This window comes from Gadus chalcogrammus, chromosome 15 (genome assembly GCF_026213295.1).
Source record: "Gadus chalcogrammus isolate NIFS_2021 chromosome 15, NIFS_Gcha_1.0, whole genome shotgun sequence".
NCBI classification, from domain to species: Eukaryota; Metazoa; Chordata; class Actinopteri; order Gadiformes; family Gadidae; genus Gadus; species Gadus chalcogrammus.
The window spans coordinates 1,171,450-1,197,745 of NC_079426.1; the positions used below are offsets into that span (position 1 = coordinate 1,171,450).

The 26,296-nt window shown below is 51.4% G+C and overlaps 1 protein-coding gene across 2 annotated transcripts; it reads left to right on the forward strand.

Moving 5' to 3' along the window:
* Positions 1-118: 118 nt before the first annotated feature.
* Positions 119-26,031, forward strand: btaf1 (BTAF1 RNA polymerase II, B-TFIID transcription factor-associated). 2 transcript variants are annotated; one of them, XM_056609030.1, is made up of 38 exons: positions 119-506; positions 1,436-1,559; positions 1,911-2,025; positions 2,684-2,827; positions 4,160-4,338; positions 5,280-5,413; positions 5,585-5,714; positions 5,885-5,953; positions 6,275-6,364; positions 6,460-6,555; positions 6,904-7,080; positions 7,583-7,723; positions 8,245-8,369; positions 8,675-8,795; positions 9,200-9,304; positions 9,833-9,985; positions 10,236-10,381; positions 11,240-11,414; positions 11,835-12,038; positions 12,371-12,794; positions 13,673-13,854; positions 13,961-14,117; positions 14,705-14,814; positions 15,277-15,478; positions 16,045-16,193; positions 16,437-16,589; positions 17,490-17,611; positions 17,766-17,933; positions 18,364-18,441; positions 18,542-18,671; positions 19,072-19,213; positions 19,823-19,953; positions 20,324-20,446; positions 20,768-20,920; positions 21,335-21,549; positions 22,677-22,836; positions 24,130-24,300; positions 24,597-26,031. In XM_056609030.1, the coding sequence occupies exons 1-38, from the start codon at positions 493-495 to the stop codon at positions 24,744-24,746; spliced, it is 5,562 nt and encodes a 1,853-aa protein (XP_056465005.1). In that variant the 5' UTR covers positions 119-492; the 3' UTR covers positions 24,747-26,031. The 2 variants fall into 2 exon arrangements, with proteins under 2 accessions (XP_056465005.1, XP_056465006.1); XM_056609031.1 differs by having other exon boundaries at positions 4,169-4,338.
* Positions 26,032-26,296: the final 265 nt, after the last annotated feature.

The following is a 26,296-nucleotide window of genomic DNA, read 5'->3' on the forward strand; positions in this document are numbered from 1 at the left end:
GCGTTGATTGACAGTATGGGCTCTAACTCTGGGTGTGCTTTTTGATTGGCTCTTCTCATTGCTTGTACCCAATCAGCTTCTGCCTGCCATGGAGGAAGTAATAAATGCAAGATGGCTCCTCATATAAAAACAGTCTTCGGGGTTTCCTTCAGCGTGCGACAAAATTACTCTTTACATCTTATTAGGTTAAAGTATCTATCAGCAAGTATTTCTGAGGGTTAAACCCAGCTACACTTTGATATGCTTATAGTATTTGGCGATATTGTGTGAAAGAAGATATACGAAGAGACAAGAGAGACAAGTTTGAAGCCATGAAACGCTAGCGAACTGGATGCGCGGTTCAGGAGCAGCACAGCCCTTGTTGGCTACAGCTAGCGTGTCACTTCACCAAGTAGTCCAAGATAGCACACACACACAGCACAAGACACAGTCCAAAGTTCTGCTGTCCTCTTGAATGTTGGAGCAGAGATACGATAGCTGAACTATCTGACCATGGCTGTATCGAGGTAAGATGCACTTGATACTGGTTGACTTGGATTTGTGCTCAAGTTGCTAACTTGGCTAACTAGCCTAGCTAACTAATCGTTGCCGGTTAGCCTCCGATTGGGCTGAGGATGGCATGGTCAGACCGGGCCTGCTAGCTTTCTATGTGTAATTTTAAGTCTGATAGACTCGGATCACAGTTTAGAAGGCCACGTTTGTTTAATGATTGTCTGACTTGACCGCACGTTCTATAGATCAACACAGTAAACGACGTGAAACACATTTCTCTTTACTTTACTCTCATGGCCACCTGCTAGTGCTGCTTCAGTGGGAGATCTTCTTATTTCTCCATCGTTTAGCACTTGTTGCAGAACATTGATCTTCTGTCAATAAATAAATGACCCTGCTGTTTTTTTGATCGCCGAAAGCATGTTGGGATGCAAATTTGTGTTGTCTTTTGAGGATGACTGAACTGTCATTTAACTGTCATTTAGCATATAGCTTATCTAGATTAAACAGACATCAAGACATTTCTATGTTTGACACTGTTTAAGATGGTAATTATTTCCCTGGCCCCTCATTTGTTGGGCTGGTTTAAAGTGTATTGTTTGGATGAGAGTAACTAGGTCCAACAGTTTCTAGTCTTAACTTAAACCCCTCTCTATACATTATCCTGGTAAGGTCCTTTTTAGGGAGTGTATAGCTCAAAGGATAGCTTGCATTTTTTGTAAGTTACACACATAAAACCTCATTCTCCTTGTTGTAATTGCGTATTTTGTAGAATGCAAATATCTATTTCATGGTATGCAATGCTATTTGTACTGATTAACCCAAGCACACTTTCCCCAACACCTGAATGCAATAGTATATTTACTTTGTTGCTTATTTGCATCAACACTGTGCTAACAAAATAAGGAAATACTGGTGTGTATAACTGGTATTCTGTTTCTAGACTTGATCGTTTGTTCATCCTGCTGGACACGGGAACAACTCCAGTAACCAGGAAAGCAGCAGCCCAGCAGCTCGGAGACGTGGTCAAACTCCACCCACATGAGCTCAACAATCTCCTATCAAAGGTGTGCGCAGTGCGATACTCTTGCATGGACATGACTTTTCCATGATATGCTCAGTATCGACCATTGTCACTGTACACCATTGTCGACTCCCCCACACTTTTAGTCTTAGTTCAACACAGCTTCATCCCTGTTCGGTGACAAAAGAGAGGCTGCACAAATGCACAAACTCCACATATTCAGCAATTTAACACGGCATGCAAGTTGCCACACTGGTGGGCATCAAGGCACGAATATCAAGGCAGCGTTTCTCTATCTGCTGGAATAATTTAAAGAAAATATCCATAAGAAGCATGTGTTGAGTAATATAATATACATGGTGACCATTGGTGTAACATTATTATTATTTTTCAGGTTTTGAACTATTTGAGGAGTCCCAACTGGGACACCCGCATAGCAGCTGGGCAGGCAGTCGAAGCTGTGGTTAAGAACATCCCCGAGTGGGACCCGGCCCCTAAGCCTAAGAAGGGTAAGCCAATCAAGCAGTCTGGTCAATCAAGGCACCCTTTCCCCCGAGAAACATGTTGCACTTCACATCCTCGTTTTGGGTAGGATTGCTTTGAAACGATGGTAAAAGCGACTGCATTGAATTTACGATTGATTTTCGATGGACCACAGAAGTTGCTATGGTTACTCTTTTCTTTCAGCATCCTTCAAGGTTGAGAGATTAAGTGGAATTTACGGCACTTTGCACCAAACTGTCATCACGCGTTGTCCTGCGACCATAATCAATGAGCAAATATTTGTTCTTGAAAAATACATAAACTTAGTGACATCATTAAGAAAATCAATTCTGATTTATTGTTTCTATATATTCATTGATGTTCCTTTTATGATGGATGATATATTTATGGCAATGAGATGTTTTGTTTTTTTGCCATCAAATGTTGCCCTGGTCATTCCCAAATCATCTTTAATGTTCAAACCATAAAACGCGTGACGCTTAGGCAATGTAGTCTGATTATCATTTTACAAATAGTTGTTAATGTCTGTCAACAGTTTTAACTATTAAAGCCTGCCTTCAGTACAATGGGTGCTGACGGTTTTGACAAGGACTTAATTAAACCTTTTTTGTGTCTCCTTCGTTGTGCTTAATTTAGCAACTCTGTTCTGATTGGCCCTTCTAGAGTGTTGCGACGAAGAGTCTCCTGAAGAGCCGTCATGTGACAGGTTGAGTTTCTACCACTTCGACATCTCCCGCCTTCTCAAACACGGAGCTTCTCTACTGGGATCCGCAGGGGCCGAGTTTGAGCTTCAGGATGACAAGTCTGGTAAGAAGGCCCCTCCCATTCCTATCAGCCACACTTTTCTAAAGAATGCTCATGCACATCCCCAACTTTTGACCCGTGATGCTAATCTTTTATCCCATTACATTAACGAGAATGTTAACTTTTCTTAAAAAGTTTGATTCAGAAGTTGCAAAACGCTTGATTACACTTGAAGTGCAATAACGTTGGTGCTCAATTACCCGAGCAAAAGAAACTGAAACACAAGCTTTAACTTGTCTGCCATTAGATGCGTTTCACTTTCTTTTGCTCAATGTTTTTTTTGGCCACCATGTTGCTGGAGACGGTTGTAAGCATGCGATTGGCTAACATAAACTAAGTAAAAACGTGTCTAAAGGTTTTTTCAAATCAACATTGTGTAGACTGCCCTCTTTGGAAATTCCCTTATCCAAACCCCCTGCATCAGCAACAAATTAGTTTTCTTTGGTAGAATATTTCTATGAGAAAAATTGAAACAAGGCGCACGTCCTTCAGTGGTCCCGCAGTAGTCCTGCAATTACACAGGACTGTTAGGTAAGAAGTCCTGCTATTACACAGTAGGACTGTTAGGTGAGAAGTCCTGCTATTACACAGTAGGACTGTTAGGTTAGAAGTCCTGCTATTACACAGTAGGACTGTTGGGTTAGAAGTCCTGCTATTACACAGTAGGACTGTTGGGTTAGAAGTCCTGCTATTACACAGTAGGACTGTTGGGTTAGAAGTCCTGCTATTACACAGTAGGACTGTTGGGTAAGAAGTCCTGCTATTACACAGTAGGACTGTTGGGTTAGAAGTCCTGCTATTGCACAGTAGGACTGTTAGGTTAGTAGTCCTGCTATTACACAGTAGGACTGTTAGGTTAGTAGTCCTGCTATTACTGTATTAGCAGGACTTCTAACCTAACAGTCCTACTGTGTAATAGTATTACACAGTAGGACTGTTGGGTTAGAAGTCCTGCTATTACACAGTAGGACTGTTAGGTTAGTAGTCCTACTATTACACAGTAGGACAGATGGGTTAGTAGTCCTGCTATTACACAGTAGGACAGATGGGTTAGTAGTCCTGCTATTACACAGTAGGACAGATGGGTTAGTAGTCCTGCTATTACACAGTAGGACTGATAGGTTAGTAGTCCTGCTATTACACAGTAGGGCAGATGGGTTAGTAGTCCTGCTATTGGACTGCTAGTTCTGCTATGACATGGACTGAATGCTGGGCCAGAGTCGGTCTCCTTCCTAAGCAGCAGCACCTGCTGGCCCCACTGCGGTCCACCATGAAGGTGGTTGGTGTCACCGCCCTGGCTCTCATCCCTCTTAATCCTGCCTCTGTGCTCCTCAGGGGAAGTAGATCCCAAAGAGCGCTTGGCACGCCAGCGCAAGCTCCTCCAGAGGAAGCTGGGCCTGGACATGGGCGCGGCCATCGGCATGGACACCCAGGAGCTGTTCAACGACGATGACCTGGACTACACGCAGCACAACGCCACGGCAGCTGCCGGATCCAGCGCCTACAACCACGCAGTGAGTCCCCCGCCGGGGCTGGCCCTCCATGTGCTCTCAGCCAGGGAGTGTCCACCGTAGACCACGGGGTCTGAAATAGATCTCGGACTGAACTTCGTCATGTGGTTAAAAATACTTTCGTTTTTTGTTTTGCAAAGATTATATTTAGCTTTTTCACCTGGTGATTTAGAACCGGTGAGCCGCACTCTCAAAAGAGCCACCGAGTCTAAAAATACTCTTGGATACAGCGGGGAGAAAAAAAGGTTTATCTTGGAAGACGCTGCTGTTTGTACATTTGTCTACGGTTTAGTGGTGCTGGGTCGGCAGACATTGTGGCAGAATTCATGGCCTGATTAACCTGCCAGCGTGAAACTAGATCTGACAAGCCAAGCACAGATTTCTGAACTAATACTCATTAATCAAAAGAAAAGTAGCCCAGTTTCATCTCCAAAGGCGCCTTTTCTTATTTTGTGCACAAACATTATAAATCATCATAGACCACTTTGCTTGCACACTAGGTATTTGTGTGCTTGCATTTCAGCTGCAGCGTCTGCATCTTTATACTGTCTGGCCCTGTAGCCACAACTAAAAATGGCAGGTGTAGGGGTGGATTTTCAGTGCACACTCTGTGGATCACGCATAACAGGGCACTGGGGTTCAGAAGGTTGGTTCGTGACGCAAACAAACCTAGCATTTGCGGCACTGAATATTTAAACATGACTTCGGTTCACTCGCCTGGTGCTCCATCTTCCAGAAAGCGGACGTGTTGCATGTTTTTCATGGTCCAGCAGATCTGTTGGGATTAAACGTTTTGATGGTGCATGAGATTATAAGAGTGATCCTGTTTCTAATGGTGTATGTCATATATTGTAGGACACTCTGCTACTACAATCCCCAATATTTAAACAGTAACTCTAAACCTATTTTAAGTTGACTGAAATTCACCAAGTTCTCGTTCTCAGCCCATGCAGGCAGCAGAGTTGATTGACTCTGAATTCAGGCCCGGCATGAGCAATCGACAACGGAATAAAGCTAAGCGGATAGCAAAGCTAGTAGCAAAGCAACGATCCAGAGACATGGATCCAAATGAGAAAAGGTACGTTTGTTTTCTGTGTTGCAGGCCTTCAATCTTTTTGTAGTATCATTTTGTTAATCAGACGCATTGATATGAGTATCTTTGAATCTTCTTAGCATGTCGCAACTAAAGGCACAATTCCACTATTGTGGAAATGTCTAACCAACATAATGTACTAATGTTCTCTTTTAGTAACGACAGCATGGATGCCGAACCCGACGAGAAACGAAGAAAAACATCGAATGTGGTCATCGACCAATCGGCATCAGACGTTAAAGTCGTAATCGACAATGTTCGGGATTCCTCCAGCAGTCTTGAAGAGGTAAAGGACGTCTGTACTGCCTTGGATGAAACTCTTATGGCATGTTACCCCTAAAATCAAATCAAACTAAGAAGGACTCTTGCCTGGAGGCTGGTCTTTGCAGAGGTGCAGGTGTCCGTTACAGTGGAGCGGGAAGGCTTAAACGTGTGCTCTGTTGTCTTTTCCTCCAGACACAGGAATGGCCTCTGGAAAGCTTCTGTGAGGAACTCTGCAACGACCTCTTCAACCCCTCCTGGGAGGTAAACAGCATCATCCACCAGATGGTTTTTGCCGTTCAGTTCAAATCTATAGCACATCTGATAAGTACCTGGATCAATATTTGATGCCAATAAAGTGAAATTGCGCTAAGAAGGTTTAGGCGAAATCTCTAAATTGCAATTGTGGGGGGGCTTTACCTGTGTAAGGGTTATTCCTCGATGAAAAGGTTTAAATTAAATTCTAAACTGAGTTGATTGCAATGTGGAGGAAATGGTTTGCATAGGTGTCAGTAAAGCTGTTGATCGGTGACAGTGACATGGGGAGGCTTTGGGGTTGACTATAACCATGCTGTCTGCTTACAGGTCCGTCACGGTGCCGGCACGGGGCTTAGAGAAATCCTCAAGTTCCACGGGCGCGGCGGCGGCAAGCTGGTGGGGAGCACGGCGGAGCAGGTGTGGCCATCTTCTACGCAGCAGGTTTCCATTCTGCCCCCTCGCTGTGTAACCCTGTGACCTGGTGATTCACGCCTTGTGTTTGGCGTTGGTAGATGACGCGGCAGCACCAGGAGTGGCTCGACGACCTCGTGATCCGACTGCTCTGCATCTTCGCTCTCGACCGCTTCGGGGACTTTGTGTCCGACGAGGTGAGCGTCGCTGGCCGGCGACGAAACACTGCACCTAATATCACCTAACTCTAGCACTTTAGGTGAACTTCCACTGGAGTCACCTGCCACAACAAACTTTATCTTACGTCTGTATTTCTGTTCCTTTTTTAGCTCTTCGGCTTCCTATTTTTGTGTGGTGTTTGTTTGGTCCGTTGCATTGTAGAGCACACTGTAGCAGATTCCTAACAGCTTACGTTGTATGGCAGTTCAAGCACCCGCCAAATAGGGCCAGACTGTGTAACCGCCGTGATGGGATGACCACATCCAGAATGGAACGACACTGGGCCCGCAGTGAGTGTCTGTACCCCCCCCCCCCCCTTCCCCTAGGTGGTGGCCCCCGTGAGGGAGACGTGCGCCCAGTCTCTGGGCGTGGCCCTGCGTCACATGACGGAGAACGGCGTCGCCATGACGGTGGACATCCTGCTGACGCTGCTCACCGAGGACCAGTGGGAGGTCCGGCACGGCGGCCTGCTGGGCATCAAGTACGCCCTCGCCGTCCGACAGGTACGACCAGGGCGAGATGGGGAGGGGGAATAACATGTACCCATTATTCACCGAAGACCAAGGGAACAGCCGGGAGTTTTATTAGCTGTTTATTGGTTTTTATTAGCGTGACGAACAATATCCCGCGTATGAGGTCTCATTCATGGGATATTGCCCAATATCCCGAGATAGCGAACCAATCAAATTGTGCCACCTTTAATGCCCAGTAGCTGACTTTGAAATCCCTCTTATATAAAGGAAATTCTAACTCTGAAACAGCTTTAAATGAAAATTGGGGGATTTACTAGTGCTCGATACTTAGTAAGTCCTGATCTTGGCCCAAAGTTTAACGTGTGCACAAAGTTCATAAAAGTAGAATAAGCTTTAAAGACTGTTATTGTCGTGTGCTATAGTCTGAGTTGTTATACCGCCCCAGAGAGTGGGCGCAGCCCGTCCAGTGGTTTGTTGAGTTCTGGTTGATCTGCGTTGCCTCCTTGTGCTGAGCCCGTGTCCCCCGTCCCAGGACCTGATCCCGGCGCTGCTGCCCCGGGTCCTGCCCGCCATCACCGAGGGCCTGCAAGACCTGGACGACGACGTCCGCGCCGTGGCGGCGTCCTCGCTCATCCCCGTGGTGGACGGCCTGGTGCAGCTGCTGCCCAACAAGGTCAGCCCCGGGCCCCTCCCCTGTCTCCAGGCCGGTTTATAGTCCTCCGTAGAGGGCTGTGCGGGGACACGGAGAGCCCTCTGTGTCGCCATAGGCCCTCTCCGTGGCTTACATAGCATACAATATTTCTTTAACTATCCGCTGACGCAACGGAGACGGCAAGGGCTGTGATTGGTCCTCTGGCAAAATCATTTCCGGAATCCCTTTTCCTGGTTTGACTTTGCACCTTATTTACTTTGTACATTGTTTACTTTGCACATTAAGTACCAATAAAACACCAAATTAGATTTGAAAAGCTTTGGGAGTTTATTTCCTTTGTTTGTAGTCAACATATAAAATCGATCGGGCGGCGGACTGCATTGCGTATCCGACATCCCGACGGAGAACTTTGAATGCTCGAGGGGTCTCCGTGGCTACGGAGTGGGATGTGGGAGTGGTGTACTATGGCCTCACTGTTCCTCTGCACCACCTCTATATGACGCCCTGCTGGTCCGTTCTGAGCGTCTCCCCTCCGCCCCCAGGTGCCCTTCATCGTGAACACGCTGTGGGACGCCCTGCTGGACCTGGACGACCTCACCGCCTCCACCAACAGCATCATGACCCTGCTGTCCTCCCTGCTTACCTACCCCCAGGTCCGCCAGTGCAGGTCAGCCCCCCCCCGACCGGACCCAGTCAGTGCTCATTAACCACGGTGCTCCTCTCGTGTGTCGTCGTCCCCCAGACCGGTGTGGTTCAGCCCCCTGTCGTCAGTGCTCTTTAACCACGGTGCTCCTCTCGTGTGTCCCCCCCCCCCCCCCCCAGACCGGTGTGGTTCAGCCCCCTGTCGTCAGTGCTCTTTAACCACGGTGCTCCTCTCGTGTGTCGTCCCCCCCCAGACCGGTGTGGTTCAGCCCCCTGTCGTCAGTGCTCTTTAACCACGGTGCTCCTCTCGTGTGTCCCCCCCCCCCCCAGCCTGGAGCAGTGTCTGACCATCCTGGTGCCGCGGGTCTGGCCCTTCCTGAGGCACACCATCTCCTCGGTCCGACGGGCGGCCCTGGAGACCCTGTTCACCCTGCTCTCCAAAGCCGACCAGGTGAATGCACCGTGTTTGTTTCTGCTGCTGTAATACAACCTAATATAATCCGTGGCACACTGGTTAAGGAGTTGGACCGGTCACCGGAGGGTGGCCAGTTCGAATCCTGAGCCTCCACGGATGAGGTGCCCATGATACCCCCACCTGCTCCCCGGGCGATGCACCGCTGCAGCCCACTGCTCCGGGAGGGCCGGTGTACCCCCATGTGTGTACCCCCATGTGTGTACCCCCATGTGTGTACCCCCATGTGTGTGGACCTCTGTGTGTTTGTGTATGTGTTCACCGGCTACCCGGATGGGTCAAAAGCAGAGAAGAATTTCCCCCTTAAAAGGGATAAATAAAGGATAACTTAACTTATTAGTTAAGTTAAATTAACGAATAGCTCTCCTTCCCTTGGGCGGCAGGACTGCGCCCAGTGGTTGAACCCCGTCCTGCAGGAGATGCTGCGCCACATCTTCCAGTCCTGCATCCTGGAGAGCCACCAGGACATCCTGGACCTCATTCAGAAGGTCTCCGCTCGCACACGGACACCTCTCCTAACCCCCCCCCCTTTGGTGTGGTGACGTACGCCACACACGGGCCACACACGGGCCACACACGGGCCACACACGGGCCACACACGGGCCACACACGGGCCACACACGGGCCACACACGGGCCACACACGGGCCACACACGGGCCACACACGGGCCACACACGGGCCACACACGGGCCACACACGGGCCACACACGGGCCACACACGGGCCACACACGGGCCACACACGGGCCACACACGGGCCACACACGGGCCATACACGGGCCAGTCTGGCCCCAGTCTGGGGCCAGTCTGGCCTCCTCAATGTGTGGCTCGAGGAAGGTCTCAAGATGAGTACCGGGACCTGACGGGTCACCGCGTCCCTGATTGAGTGCAACCGAAGCCCTGCGGCCCTCATTTCTTCTTGCATACTGTTTTATTTAATCCCCTAACCTGGCCTCCACCGTTCCCAGTCTGCTGCCATGCAGCCCACTGTGTCCTAACGGCTGTGCCTCGCTGCAGGTCTGGATGGAGCTGCTGAAGCGAGCCCATCAGCAGTTTGTGGTGGCAGCCAGCTGTCCGTGGATGGGCGCCTGGCTGTGTCTCATGATGCAGGCCTCCCACATCCCCATCGACCTCAACATGCTCCTGGAGGTCAAGTGCCGCTCCAAGCAGGTACGTCTGGCCCCCACGCAGTAACGTCTGCCTTTATGGCTCTGTGGGCCCTCACTGAAGCCTAGGTACGTCTGGCCCCGACGCAGTAATGTCTGCCTTTATGGCTCTGTGGGCCCTCACTGAAGCCTCAATGTTGTGCTTTGAAGACTCAAAGTCATTCTCTAGTCATTCTGACGCCACAAGTGGATTTTGACTGGAACTCGGGGTTCCTTGGCTGAATTGACTTGACTGGTTAATTGTCCGTCTCCAGGACAAGGCCGGCATCAAGGCCCGCCAAGGAGGGCTCCCCCAGGTGAAGGAGACGGTCCAGGAGTACATAGCGGGGGCGGAGACCGTGACGGAGGACCAGGGCACCAGGGATTACGTCGTGGTGCGCGCGCGCCTCACCGCAGCCAAGTGAGTCCGCTGGTTTTGGTCCCCCTGCATTAAGGGAAGTGTTGGGATCCCTCGGCAGGTCTTTACTATCAAACCCTGGCTATACTGTGGGGTGTTCCTTTAGCTCTTGCCCGGTAGAGGAGTAGCTAGCCTGTGAGCGTTCTTTCAGACCGTAGCACGGCACGGAGCCACGGGGTGTGTGGGCGTTTGTTTGTTGTTCTGACGTCTGACTATTTTATCTTCTCTCTTCTTAACTTCTCCCCCCCCCCTTGTTTCTACTTTACTTCTTTCTCTGCGTAACCTTCCTCTGCTCTGCTCTACTTTACCCCTGGCTTTCCTTTCTACCAAACCTCCCTCCCTGTCTGAACCCATCTCACCTGTGACTAAATCTCTCCCCCTCTCTCCTCTCTGGCTCTCTCTCCTCTCCCACTCCCCTCCTCTCCTCTCTGGCTCCCTCCTCTCCTCTCCTCTCTGGCTCCCTCCTCTCCTCTCCTCTCTGGCTCCCTCCTCTCCTCTCCTCTCTGGCTCCCTCCTCTCCTCTCCTCTCTGGCTCCCTCCTCTCCTCTCCTCTCTGGCTCCCTCCTCTCCTCTCCTCTCTGGCTCACTCCTCTCCTCTCTGGCTCACTCCTCTCCTCTCTGGCTCACTCCTCTCCTCTCCCACTCCCCTCCTCTCCTCCTCTCTGGCTCTCTCCTCTCCTCTCCTCTCTGGCTCTCTCCTCTCCTCTCCTCTCTGGCTCCCTCTCCTCCTCTCTGGCTCCCTCTCCTCCTCTCTGGCTCCCACTCCTCCCTCTCCTCCCTCTCCTCTCTGTCTACCTCCTCTCTCCTCCCACTCCTCCCTCTCCTCCTCTCCTCTCCTGCGCTGCCTTCCTCTCCTCTCAGGCTGCTTGCCGCTCTGTGTCGGTGTATCTGCGACCCGCAGCTCAACGCCGCCTCCCAGGAGATCCGTCCGGCGGAGTCGCTGGGCCAGCTGCTGCTCTTCCACCTCAACACCAAGTCGGCGCTGCAGCGTATAGCCGTGGCGCTGGTGCTATGCGAGTGGGCCGCGCTGCAGAAGGTGGGGCAGAGTGCCGCGTCCCTTTGTTTAGGAGGAGCTCGGCAGGGCTTTGGGTGAACAATGGGTCCAGTCACCGACGGGCCGGCGGTCAACGTTTCCTTTGGTCCTCTAGAAAGTTCTGCGGTTTTGGATGCAACGCAATTATGCGTTTAGAAGTGTTTGTAGCTTAAAATACCTTTTCCAAACTCGGTTCGGTTTATAAACCCACAGTATGCCTAGGAACAATAATCCCAGGTCCTAGTAAACGCGTACATTCTGTCACTGACACCAATGTTTTGTCTTCAGTTATTTGCTAAATTACATTTTTTATGTTTAGAATTAATGCTCAAGCTTTTGGAGATATATGTCACAATCGTTTAGAGACGTGAACACGGCTCCAATGCAGCGGTCAGCCCCTGATGACTCTACCCTCCCCCCCAGGAGTGCCAGGTGGTCTCGGTCATGGTGCAGCCCCGCCTGCTGGCCATCCTGTCCGAGCAGCTGTACTACGACGAGATCGCCATCCCCTTCACCCGCATGCAGAACGAGTGCAAGCAGCTCATCGCCATGCTGGCCGAGGCCAACATCGACGTGCCGGAGCGCATCAACTGCAGCGTGTTCACCATCGACCAGGCCAACGAGCTGGTGAGGCCACCCTACACACCACACAGGAGGACGTCCCTGATGTGTAACCCGCATTTAAAGCTGAGTTTGATGTCGGACTCCATTGGGAATTGCAAATGTTTTAGTCGATGATCTAAATGTATTACTGCTTTTGCACATAGTATTGAACTTGTACTTTGTCTTGTGTTTTATGTTGGAACTGCGTACTGCTGTCGTACTGCATACGATTTTAATCTCAATGAGACTAAACCTGATTAAATAAAGGACGGTTAATTGCATCGTTCCTCAGCGGAGAGTTCTGGCCAACATCAAGATGGAGGAACCCGGTGCTCACCCCATCCCTTGTTTCCTAGGTAACCAGCATCTTCGCCGAGGCCACGGCGGAGCTCTGCGCCCGCCAGCCGGCGCAGTGGCAGCCTCTGGACGGCAAGCGGCAGCAGGCTCACGCCACGGTGCAGGAGACCAGCGCCGAGTGGCAGCGGCTGCACCTGCGCGTGCACCTGTTGGTGGCCTGCGCCGTGGTCAACCTGCAGGCGCTGCCTGACAAGCTGAACCCGCTGGTGCGGCCGCTGATGGAGGGCGTGAAGCGCGAGGAGAACGCCCTGGTGCAGGGCTACGCCGCCTCCTTCCTGGCCAAGCTGCTGCAGCAGTGCGCCGCCCGCCAGCCCTGCCCTAACACCAAGATCATCAAGAACCTCTGCAGCTCGGCCTGCGCAGACCCCGCCGTCACGCCCTCCTCCTCCTGCCCCGTGCCCCCGCCGCCCGAGGCCCTCAAAGGTGAGCCCGCCGTGGCACGGGGCCGTCCCGTCGCGAGAGCTCGGTCATCTATCGTCACTCGAATTAATGATTTTCTTTTTTAAAGAAAATCAGACCTTAAAGTTTTTTTTTGTTTCCTATTTTCGTGTGGCGTTTGTTTTATTTGTATGGGGAACAACCTTTAGCAAATTCCTTTCGACTTGCTAACCCTAACCCTTTTTTTTTTATTCTAAATGGTTAAATATCAACATGGCAGCATGGACTGAAATAAGTGTGTGTAGAGTTTGCTTAAAGTCTGTGGCAACCTTGAGCAGCAGCACATAATATTTATTCATACATCTTAAACTGAGGCACGCAGCAGAGTGGGAGATGTGTGTTATTTATTTGCTTTGGTTAATCATTATTATTATTCCGATAAAATCGAAACTTTTTTCTTTTTTCACTTTGAAAACATCCGAGATTTTGTTTTTAGGCCAAATCGCCCAGCCCTACCCATCACGTTTACATTAAACGCTGGCACCTTCAGAATAAAACTGAGGGGAACCCGGGATGGCCCCTTAGTGTATCGATGGGCTGCTCTGATATCGGGTCGAGCCCGTCGTGACTTTTGTGTCTGTGTTACGGGCAGACATCTTTCGAAAATCCAGGTTCATGTCGAACCGCTCCTGACGTGTTTGGTTCTTCCCAGGCCGGGGCTGAGCCATCTCACCGCTCATAAGTCCTTTTTATCGGGGCGGGGTAATGCTAATTATCACATGGAAATGATTAACGAAGTACACCAGTGAGGAACTTTTAGATGGCCTACAGAGTCGATGGGGAACAAATGGATGTGGTTGAAGTCCAGCTCAAGCCATAACATCCTCATGACCATGTCTTATTCCCACCCCTCTCGTTGCTAGTCGGTGGCACGGAGAAGGACTGCATGCACCACAACGTCAGCAAGACCCGAGGCATCATCACCCTCTACCGCCACCAGAGGGCGGCGTTCGCCATCACCAGCAAGAGGGGTCCCGCCCCCAAGATGTCCAAGACCTCCGTCGATTTTTCACCAGGCTGCGGAATCGGTACAGACAATGATGAGGTAGGAATACAGGCTTGAGTTTGGGGCAACGAACGCTTCCTTCCATTCTATATTATAATGAATAAGGCTTTTATTCATGTCGTCGTCTTTCCCTGTCCTCTCCCAGATTAAGAGGCCGTGCCTGATTCAGAGGCGAGGAGCCGAGTTCTCTCTGACGACTATCGCTAGGCACTTTGGGGCCGAGCTCACGGGCTCTCTGCCGTACCTGTGGGAGAACATGGTGGGGCCCCTGAGGACGGCTGTGGATGACAAGCAAGGCATAGGTACTTTAGGTTCATACCGTGGGACTAGGGGGTTCCATCAGCAGCCCGAAGCCTCTCTAGGGCTCAGACCTTTACAGCAAGGGGTTCAAATCCAATACGCTCATTCTCACTATCAACCATTTCAGATGAAGGTCTGCTGAACGATGCATTTAATACAAATCCTAGAATACCACATACTGGTGCCTTGTAGACTCATGCCGGTGATGGGCTGATGAAGATTTAGACGTTTATTTGTTGTTTTGACTTTAGTTTTGATTTTAGCGTCAAACAATCACAAAACTGAATATAATGTCGTTATTATATTAATTTAATGAAATCTTTTATAGAAAGAACGGCTCAATACATATCTGTATTGTATTTTAGATTTGAACACGTTCTTTTTGACCATTTTGTGTAGTTTTCTCAGTTACAAAGTGTTTTTTGGGAGCAAATTGCTGAATAAGTACATCGCGTTTTCAAACTCAAAAATAATCGTGATTTCAATATTGACCAAGATAATCGTGACTCTAATTTTTTCCATAATCCAGCAGCCCTAGTTTCGGCCGTCCAGTTGAACCACGTTAACCCCGTCATGCATGTTGTTCCAGACGCGCCGGCCCAGCTGAAGCGCGGCGACGCCGTGGCCCAGGAGCTGATCAACTCTCTGCAGATCCTCGAGGTCACGGCCAGCGCCATGTCTGCAGAGCTCAAACCCGTGGTACGACCGCTCGCCCACGCGCTCGCCAGCCACACACTGGCACGGCCAACCCTCGGTCTGGGTAGAAGTGGTCTGGAAGGGGCAGACCCCCCAGCACCATTAAGGAGGAATATCTTTAAAGGTCCCGTGACATGCCACCAGGTGTGAGTGGGATTAGCCTTACAAACCGTATGGGGAAACCTGCCCCTTATGACATCACAGGTGGGCGTGTCCACCCAGATGTGTGACGGGTAGATGAGCAACGTTTGCTACGGTCCCCTGGGTCGGCTGGGAGGCTGATCTGTCCAGCACACATCTAGGGGGACACGCCCACCTGTGATGTCATAAGGGGCAGCTTTTCAAAACGGCTTGTCACACCTTTTTAAAGGTCCCATGACCCACCTGGTGGCATGTCACGTGACCCTTTAAACCCCGCCCTCTCCCACCCCGGCTCTAACCCTGTCTGTCGCCGGTTCCCTCCAGCTGCTGGAGCACCTGCCGCACCTGTTCAGCTGCCTGCAGCACCCGTACACGGCGGTGCGGCACATGGCGGCGCGCTGCGTGGCCGTGCTGGGCAGGACGTCCACGCTGGAGACCATGCACCTCTTCCTGGAGCGCGTGCTGCCCTGGCTGGCCGCCATCGACGACTGCACCAAGCAGGAGGGCGCCATCGAGGCCATGGCCTGTATCCTCCACGCCCCCCCCCCGCCCGGGCCCGGGCCCGACGGCTGAGGGACATCACGATCATACTGATTAATAATCCACTGAGTTACCATGATGGACTGAAACCCTGCTGTTGAACGCTTGATATGACCTGCCGCTGTTCCTCATTGATAAACACTCCAATGTCGATTCAACGCTGAACAACACTCAGATATTGTAAATAAGAATGGAACCGCGTTTGTGTTTCAAACCCAGCTGCTAGATTCGGTGGTCCAGTCTCTATTTTTTGAACAGGTTTTATATTGATATTGATCAAAAGTCTGTCACGATACGATGATGAATTGTTTTATTGCCCCGGCCTACCCCAGCCCCGGGTAACCCATCTGAGACGGAGGGGGCTTCACAATAAGTATGACTAGTAGTCTGTGCTTCCCAGGCAAACTCTGGGCCGGCTGTTTCTGTGTGCTGTCGTGATGTCGTGAGGTGGTTCTGAGATTGAGTCGGCCTAAAATGTTAAAAAAACATCCACTCCTCTGGGGTGTATGTGAGAGAGGGAGAGCGATCCTTGACCCCCCCCCCCCCCCCCAGGTATAATGGAGCAACTGGAGGTGGACATCGTGCCGTACATCGTGCTGCTGGTGGTGCCCGTATTGGGGCGCATGAGTGACCCCAACGACAGCATCCGCTTCATGGCCACTCAGTGCTTCGCCACCCTCATCCGCCTGCTCCCCCTGGAGGTAGGTCCGCAGAATGCAGCTTGATTTTTTTTTTTCTTTTTTTTTTTTTCTGCATTTTGTTTTCTTGTTTTTCTTTGTAAAGCGTCTTTGGGTGACCAAAAAAGCGCCATATAAAATCTATCCATTATTATTATAATGTCTTTCTGATGTTTATATAGCCTGCATGCACTTTTGTACGCATCTTTCTTTCTTCTAAGTATATTCATTTCCTGTAATGTTAATGTCTATTTGTCTCTCGTTCAGGCCGGTATACCCGACCCTCCAGCCATGTCTGCAGACCTGATCCGCCAGAAGGCCAGAGAGCGCCACTTCCTGGAGCAGCTGTTGGACAGCAGGAAGCTGGAGAACTACAACATCCCCGTGCCCATCAACGCAGAGCTCCGGAAGTACCAGCAGGTAGGGTACCTCTCCCCCCTCTCCTAGCATCCATCACGCCATGGAAACTCTGTGCTCCCCATACCTTAAGAGATTGTTTCCCTCGCCAGCTCTTGAATGATTTATGCGTTCTCCTTCCGCTGGTTAATGGTTGACCCAAGAGACGGGGCATGCTGACTGCATGGCAGATTAAACGGATGAGGAGAGGCTTGGCTCTGCCTGCGCTATGCCTATAGCGGGAGGCTAGGGCCCCGCTCAGCGCGCCATCTGTCTCCCCGATGGGGCTGTGCAGCTGTTTCAGTTAAAACCACGGGGCCCGTCTGCGTGGCGACGTAATGTCTGGAGGAGTTTATGGTGCGTAGAGATGCTTCTGTCTGATGTAAGCACATTCTCTACGGTCTACGCCATGTGGAACGGCGTATACGTTTTGAGTGGGGAAAACCGATGATGCAGTGAACTGCTTCGTACGCCGTAACGTTGAACATCTTGGGGAAACCCTGGAGGCTACGTCCAACTGGTCTTTGTTAATCTATGTTCATCCAACGCCCAACCACACCTCGTCCTCCTGCAGATGACGGTCAACCCCTTTCTCCGTGTTCTCCTGTCTTATTTATTATGCCTTACACAAGCTGGTGTGCCAGCATTCTCACTAACTTCTATATCCTGTTTCGTTGACGCGGTCGTGCTGCGTCTCTAGTGAGACCGGTCAGCGATACACCACTTTGTGCAGCGGTGTGAAACGCCACAGAAAGAAGAGATTGTTTCACCTCCAAACCTTTCTCTTACTCCCAGAACACCGTCCTAGAACCGCGTTCTATCTCTGTAACGTGCGGGGTTCGGTCGAACGTATGAAACCACAACGAGCGCTCTTTACCTCTCCCATAAGGAGCCCCTAACGGGTCCGCCCTTTGCCCCTCCCAGGACGGCGTGAACTGGCTCTCCTTCCTGAACAAATACAAGCTGCACGGGATCCTGTGCGACGACATGGGCCTGGGCAAGACCCTGCAGTCTATCTGCATCCTGGCTGGGGACCACTACCTCAGGTACAGCAGCATCACCTCCCACTGGCTGGGTGGAGGGCGGTTGGATCGTTGATGCTCAGTGATCGGGGAAAGGCATACGTGTTAACCACCTGAAAGTACCACGGAGGGTATTGTGCCGATAAGGTATTCTTAAACCCACTATTGTCATCTGCAGAGCGCAGGAGTACGCCAGGACCCAGGCGGCGGGCTGCAGCCCCCTGCCCTCCCTGGTGGTCTGTCCGCCCACCCTGACGGGCCACTGGGTGGACGAGGTCAGCAAGTTCTGCCCCAAGGAGTACCTGAGCCCCCTGCACTACACGGGGCCTCCGCTGGAGCGAGTCAGGTACAGTTACGGGCCGATTAGGGTCCCACGTTCACTCGACCCAAGGGGGTTTCGCACCCGATACTTCCTTGCGGACTCTCCTTGCGTTCACGTCGAGGGCCTGACACGCGGCTCCCAAAGATGTTAACCTTGCGTCGAGGTGACGCAGCTGCTGGCGCTGTGATTGGTCCGCTTGCTGCGTCATTTCCGGCAATACGCTTTGCACAGACGGAGACGACTATTTGTTCTCTCTTTAACACGGCCGTGCATAGTGACGCGTATACCGACGCAGAACCATAATGGTTCCCGACTACGTTGAAGCGACTGCGTGGTCAATGCGTTGCGTGAACGTGGACCCTAATCAGGCCTTAGGAGCCGGTTAATATTCAGAGTCGTGACTCTATCGTGGACCGATTCTATTCAGAGGACTAACCCACGCGTTCTTTTCCAGGTTGCAACATCAAGTGAAGAAACACAATCTCATAGTCGCGTCATACGATGTTGTAAGGAACGACATCGACTTCTTCAAGTAAGCAACTCTTTGTCTTCTCTGATTGTTTGCTTGGCGTTTTGCTGTTCTTGCACAATTCATTGTTTTATGACTCTTTTTCTTTCTTTCTTTTCTGCAGAAATATAAAATTCAATTATTGTATTCTTGACGAGGGTCATGTCATCAAGAACGGGAAGACTAAACTCTCAAAGGCGATCAAGCAGCTGGCTGCTAACTTCAGAGTCATCCTGTCGGGAACGCCCATCCAGGTATAACCACATCCCTAACCTTAATTTAACGCGTGTCTGCATGTGTAAAGTTGAGTATTGTCTAACAAAGGACTCAAAGAATGGCTATAATCTAAACAGTGCTCACATGAATAGTTCTTAATTGGATGATGGCTTGACCATGTTACCTTTGCTCTGTAGAGTATGTATGTAACTAACATGTAAAAATGCTTTACATGTTAATTAGTTTTTTTGTTTTTTTCCTTTCTTTCTATTTTAATTGTTCTATCTTTTCAAAAGCCACCTGTGGACAAGTGTTGTGAATCAGCACGTGTGCTAAAACACTCAAACAATGCATCTGGTTTGTCCAATGTAATTACAACGTCCCCCTCAGACAACCATTAATAATAATAGTTTCATGTTCTTTCCTCCCCACCCCCAGAACAACGTGCTGGAGCTGTGGTCGCTGTTTGACTTCCTCATGCCGGGCTTCCTGGGCACCGAGCGACAGTTTGCTGCCCGCTACGGGAAGCCCATCCTGGCCAGCCGCGACGCCAAGAGCTCCTCCCGGGAGCAGGAGGCCGGTAAGAGGAGCCGTCCCGTCAGAATGAAACTGCTCCCAGGATTCTGCTGCACAGCCCGGATGAATGCACCCAGAGTAGCCACCTTGAGCCCCCACGAAGGGCAGTCAGAATGTGATCCGTCAGAAGAAATTTGCTTAAATTGAAGGCGATCTCTCTGCTGATTGCATCCCCTTACATCATTTGGAACCAATCAGAAACGGCGCTGGCGTTAATGAACCCGTGCTCCAGCAGACCTCCCCTCGTCCTTGAGGATGAAGTTTATGGTTGGGTTATTGTTCCAGCGTCACCACATGGCAGTCCTCTGCCACTCTGTCCTCTGCCACTCGGTCCTCTGCCACTCGGTCCTCTGCCACTCGGTCCTCTGCCACTCGGTCCTCTGCCACTCGGTCCTCTGCCACTCGGTCCTCTGCCACTCGGTCCTCTGCCACTCGGTCCTCTGCCACTCGGTCCTCTGCCACTCGGTCCTCTGCCACTCGGTCCTCTGCCACTCGGTCCTCTGCCACTCGGTCCTCTGCCACTCGGTCCTCTGCCACTCGGCCCTCTGCCACTCGGCCCTCTGCCACTCGGTCCTCTGCCAGCCCTCTGACTCAGCCCTGCCCCCCCCTCCAGGTGTTCTGGCCATGGAGGCGCTCCACAGACAGGTGCTGCCCTTCCTGCTGAGGAGGATGAAGGAGGACGTGCTGCAGGATCTTCCTCCCAAGATCATCCAGGACTACTACTGCAACCTGAGCCCCCTGCAGGTACGCCCCCCCCCCCCCCCCCACCCTGAGCCCCCTGCAGGTACGCCCCCCCCACCCCCCCCCCACCCACCCTGAGGCTTGATTCAGCTCGGGGGAGGTCATAAATGTCCATCTTTGATAGTTGACTGTTTAATCTGATTATTGATCGGGCCAACTTGAATATAGCGTTCCTGCTGCTGAGCTCCGTGGCCCAGAACATCTAGAGTCTTAACTTGGTTTTGAAGTTTTATTTTAAGGCAACGAGTGCTTTTGGTACGGTAACACAGCCGTTATAATCCAGACGCACACCCGACCCTAAGCAGCCCGTACCCCGCAGGACGGGGGGTGCTGGGAGGGTGTGGCTGACCCCGTGTGCGCTCTCTGCCTGCAGGTTCAGCTGTACGAGGACTTCGCTAAGTCTCGGGCCAAGGTGGGCGTGGAGGACACCATCTCTCTGGCCTCGCAGGAGGAGGAGGAGAAGCCCAAGCTGAAGGCCACGGGTCACGTGTTCCAGGTACTAACCCTAACCCTGACACACGTCCACTCTGCAGCGCTGAACAGCGCCTCGTTTCATCTCCTGTGACCCCCAAGACGTTCACAGGATGGGAAACGAGAGACGGGAAGTTTTTATTTCCTTCTTCCACCGTGGCGAGTTGAGCAATGGATCATGAGGTGTGTGTGTGTGTGTGTGTGTGTGTGTGTGTGTGTGTGTGTGTGTGTGTGTGTGTGTGTGTGTGTGTGTGTGTGTGTGTGTGTGTGTGTGTGTGTGTGTGTGTGTGTGTGTGTGTGTGTGTGTGTGTGTGTGTGTGTGTGTGTGTGTGTGTGTGTGTTGCAGGCTCTGCAGTACTTGAGGAAGCTGTGTAACCACCCCGGGCTGGTCCTGACTCCTCAGCACCCCGAGTACAAACGCATCACGGAGCAACTGGCTGCTCAGAACACCAGCCTGCGTGACATCCAACACGCACCCAAACTCTCGGCACTCAAACAGGTACCTGTCCGGTGGGGGGGAGGGGGGGTTAAGACCTCCCAGTGGTCTGCCTTGAACGGTCCAGTGCCTTGGCTTCCTACTCGAGCTGGGCCATTCATCGTCATTCGAATTCATGGTTTAGATATAAATAAATATATATATATATATATATATATATATATATATATATATATATATATATATATATATATATATATATATATATATATATATATATATATATATATATATATATATATATTTGTTCATTCATCGAAAAAGAGGAAAATATAATAATAATAATATATAATGATGATAATATATAATGATAATGTATAACGATAATCCGGTTTGGTTAGAATAAATGGTAGATACAATTTGAGGCCAAACGGCCCCGCCCTGTTGCCCCCTGGTGGTGACCCTCTGCCCCCCCAGCTGCTGGTGGACTGCGGGCTGGGCGGCGGCGGCGGCGCGGCCGAGGGCTGCCCCGAGGCGGTGGTGGCCCAGCACCGTGTGCTGATCTTCTGCCAGCTGAAGAGCATGCTGGACATGGTGGAGAAGGACCTGCTGAGGCCCAAGCTGCCCAGCGTCTCCTACCTGCGGCTGGACGGCAGCGTGCCGGCCGGCCAGAGGCACGGCATCGTCTCCAGGTAACGCCGGGGGAGATCCCAAACCAACAGAGCCTGCTCACCCCTCCCTTCGTGTTCCATGCATCCAGTAAAAACGATCCCAAACGCAGCGTAAAACCCACAACACCCGCCCCTGGTCGGTGGCGGGTTAGTATAGGATTTATTCTGGTTTTGAGCGGTTGGTAGTACCGTTTGTTTTTGAGTACGATCTCTGAGGGTAGGCTGCCAACACAGAAGCGTTTCCTCGACGGCCTGCTACGGGCCGGGCGGTCAGCGGATCGTGAGGAAGGATCAGATGATTGGGATCGTTAATGTTTCGGCCTAGAATCGCTGATACGACCTTTTAATAATGCACGCATAGCCCGGGACGGCCACTTCCTCTGAAACCCGGAGCCCGTGCAGTGCTTCCTCTGTTACCGGGGTCGTCTGGGAACCCAATGCCGTGCGAGTTCAGCACGGCAGGAAACCTTAGAGGGGCAGGTCTTCAGCCTTCGGAGGAAATGAGTAAAGCTAGCATAGGCTGTCTGGTAAAAGGAGCCAGGGGCAGCAGCCACTTTCTGAAAGTATCCAGCTGAAAACATCCCACCACTCTCCAAAGCCTCTACCCTAAGACACAGGACTAGCTCAGTGGCTACAGCGCTGGGACTGAACGCCCTTTAGGAGGACGGGTCCTGAACACTGGTTAGGTAGGTAGACCAGACAGGGAGGCCATCAATCCTTTAATCCGGCCTGATGGTTCTTAAGGCCTGTGACAGCCGGAGATCCCTGATTTTATTTTATTATCTGGACGTTAAAAACACCCTGGGCGTGGAACGGCCGAGCGCTGCTTTAGGTGATGAGGTGAGCGGGCAGTCCCACGCAGTGCGGTCACGACGCCACTGCCCGGTGACACGGGGCAGCGCGTGTCCACAAGAGGATCTGCAGAAGCACTTCCTGTTTTCACTTCCTGTAAGGATTGTCTCGAGGTCAGAAAGTCCTCGGGAACTGATCCTCTGTCACATGATAGTCAGGCCGACATGCAAATACCCTCTGATTCCATCTCCTCTCCTCCAATCCTCCAGAGGGGATTTTGGGTTTTGCCATCTCATACTTTGTATTGACTCTGTTCTCTCCCCCCCCGCCACGCCACGCCCCCCCGCCACGCCCAGGTTCAACAACGACCCGTCCATCGACGTGCTGCTGCTCACCACCCACGTGGGGGGCCTGGGGCTTAACCTGACGGGGGCGGACACCGTGGTGTTCGTGGAGCACGACTGGAACCCCATGAGGGACCTGCAGGCCATGGACCGCGCCCACCGGATAGGACAGGTGAGTCCTCAAGAGACCCTGCAGCAACCCGTCTGTCTGTGTGTGTCTCTGGTCAGCACCCAGTCCGTCTGTCTGTCTCTGGTCAGCACCCAGTCTGTCTGTCTGTCTCTGGTCAGCACCCAGTCTGTCTGTCTGTCTCTGGTCAGCACCCAGTCCGTCTGTCTGTCTCTGGTCAGCACCCAGTCTGTCTGTCTGTCTCTGGTCAGCACCCAGTCTGTCTGTGTGTCTCTGGTCAGCACCCAGTCTGTCTGTGTGTCTCTGGTCAGCACCCAACCCGTCTGTCTGTCTGTCTCTGGTCAGCACCCAGTCTGTCTGTGTGTCGCTGGTCAGCACCCAGTCTGTCTCTGGTCAGCACCCAGTCAGTCTGTCTGTCTCTGGTCAGCACCCAACCCGTCTGTCTGTCTGTCTCTGGTCAGCACCCAACCCGTCTGTCTGTCTGTCTCTGGTCAGCACCCAGTCTGTCTGTGTGTCGCTGGTCAGCACCCAGTCTGTCTCTGGTCAGCACCCAGTCAGTCTGTCTGTCTCTGGTCAGCACCCTGTCTGTCTGTCTGTCTGTCTCTGGTCAGCACCCAACCCGTCTGTCTGTCTGTCTCTGGTCAGCACCCAGTCTGTCTGTCTCTGGTCAGCCCCCAGTCTGTCTGTCTGTGTCTGGTCAGCACCCACGCCGCTGGCTGTGGCGGGGGTCCAAAGACCTCCCTTGTCCTCCGCCGTTCCAGTCAACCACAGATGTTTGATTTCATGCACAACATTAGGAGGAATAATGAAGTGGTCGTTATACCAGCAGATCTGCTCATGCAGGGTTTAACCATCAGGGCTTAGAGTGAACTACAGTGTAGAGGCAGTGATGTCAGGGGGCTCAACTGGGAGAGCGTGAAGCCATAAGCAGAGTGAAATGGAGGATATTCGTCAGCGGCCTATGCACCCAAGTGGAGCAAAGGGCTTAATCTAAAACCATTACGAGTGCAAACCATGCTGTCTGTTTCTGCCGTTCAACGGCCGGTTTAAGCTTGAGGCGGAAAACACTTATTTTCGATATCGTGGTCATGATGGTCGTCATCTTTTTCAAACTCCAGATCTCGGTTCATGAAGGGTTGTTCGCATTGACGCCATCACTAGCTGACAACGCTCTTGCTCACACTGTGTGTGTGTGTGTGTGTGTGTGTGTGTGTGTGTGTGTGTGTGTGTGTGTGTGTGTGTGTGTGTGTGTGTGTGTGTGTGTGTGTGTGTGTGTGTGTGTGTGTGTGTGTGTGTGTGTGTGTGTGTGTGTGTGTGTGTGTGTGTGTGTGTCCCCAGAAACGCGTGGTGAACGTGTACCGGCTGATCACGCGCGGCACCCTGGAGGAGAAGATCATGGGGCTGCAGAAGTTCAAGATGGGCGTCGCCAACACCATCATCAGCCAGGAGAACTCCAGCCTGCAGAGCATGGGCACCGACCAGTTGCTCAACCTCTTCTCCCTGGACAAGGTGCGTCCCTCCCTCCCTCCCTCCCTCCCTGATCACTGTCCTAGAAGCCACGCAGGACGGCCGCTATCTGTGGACGGTGGAGCCACGACCCCAACGTGGCCGCATGTACTCTGAATTCTGGTCGCACATTCCAGCAAAGTTCAACATCCTGTAATTCGTGTCCGTTTCTGATCCGTACGTGCGCGTCGCTGACACCCTGCGTGTGTGTGTGTGTGTGTGTGTGTGTGTGTGTGTGTGTGTGTGTGTGTGTGTGTGTGTGTGTGTGTGTGTGTGTGTGTGTGTGTGTGTGTGCGCAGGACAACAAGGGGGAGAAGGGGGAGTCGTCTGCGTCGGCGGCGGGGAAGACGTCCATGCGGACGGTTCTGGACGGACTGGGCGAGCTGTGGGACCAGCAGCAGTACGACACCGAGTACAACCTCGACAGCTTCATGACCTCCCTGCAGTAACCCCCCACACCCCCGGCCCGGTGCGCTCTACGCTACCCCTCAGGAAGGAAGCGGGCCCCGGTAACCGCACCCCCTGCTGCACGCGAGGCTCGGAGGAGGAGAGAGGCGGGCGGTGGCGGTGGAGCATCTCAGCTCCGCCCACCTCCCTCCTCCTCCTCCCCCCTCGCACTCTGTTCATACGGTGGCTGTCCCCGTGGTGGAGAGCGTCCTCCGCTGAAGAACCAGTGTTAACCCCCTTCTAAGCCCCCCTCGGCCCCCCCTCCCGGGCGGCGGGGAGCCGTGCGTACCGGTATGAACCGGTCGTGGCGTTGGCCTCGGTGTGTGAGCGTCCGTGTCCTGGGGGGTGGGGTGAGGGGGAGTCTGTAGGCTGGGCGGTGTTGTTCTACGGAGCCTGCTCCGCGTCCAGCCGTGTCCTACGGTGACGTCTGTAGTGTTGTAGCCGATGGTGTGCCCCTCCCGCCCTCTAGGGGGAGCTGTAGTTTCCAGAGCCCCCCCCCCCTCAGCACAGCTACAGTGACTTTGAGGCTTGGGCTGAAGAAGGTTTGTTCTCCCCTTTTTTTTCATTTTATTTTAATTTTCTTTCGGGATATGAGGTGGGAAGAGATGCACCGAAAAAGATGGTTTAACCAGCAGAGGGACTGGAAAAGATGGTTTAACCAGCAGAGGGACTGGGAAAGCACTGAACTGAAGCCTTACAGCGAGTGGAAAGCTGCGGCACTCGACTTGTTTCCAAAAGTATTTTAAAAATATTATAGAGCAGACTTGTAAATATTTCTGTAATGGCTGCTGTTTGTTTAAACTGATGGAATGAAATAAATTCTGCAGAACTTTGAATATGTTTTCGGATTTGTGTTGTTATTGTGTTATGCGCTTTAAAAAGGTAGAACATGTTTGGTAACTTTCATGTACACAAAACAATGGATAAGCTACAAGTGCGATTCATCATTTTTAAATGTAGGATCAGATTAGCAGTAATGCATCAATGGGAAGACCAGTGAAAACATTGTATTCATCAGGTATAGTTATTACATGACCAGCCATTCACCTCTGTTAATGTAAATGATCATTTTTATTCAACGTTTATATTATTTTTCATTTCTAATTGTCAATCTGAAATTTTGCCAAAAGGTTGTTTTTTGTCAATCAAGGAGCCTACAAACCTGGTAGATGTCTTCTGCAGAAGGACGAGGAAGAGGCTAGGCAAATGACCACAAGCGTTCACGACACATACAGTTACATTTAATAACATTAGCTTATTGATACAGAAAAGGGTCAAACTGGTTTGGGGGGGCCAGAGGGGTCATAGAAACTGACGCAATCAGCATTGTTCTCTTTTCTCACCGAATAATCACAGCTGAATTGCAAAGTGTAGACAAGCATGGTTAAATTCAACGTAAGCATTTTTAAATGTCTAGTCAATATTAAAGAACCAGTATTCAAGTCGAGTAAAAAAAGTTACTTAAAAAAAAAAATACATTTATGAAGTGGGTTGTTGGTAAATTACTAAATTGACATCCAACTTGTCTATAAATATCACGTTTTGACGTTAA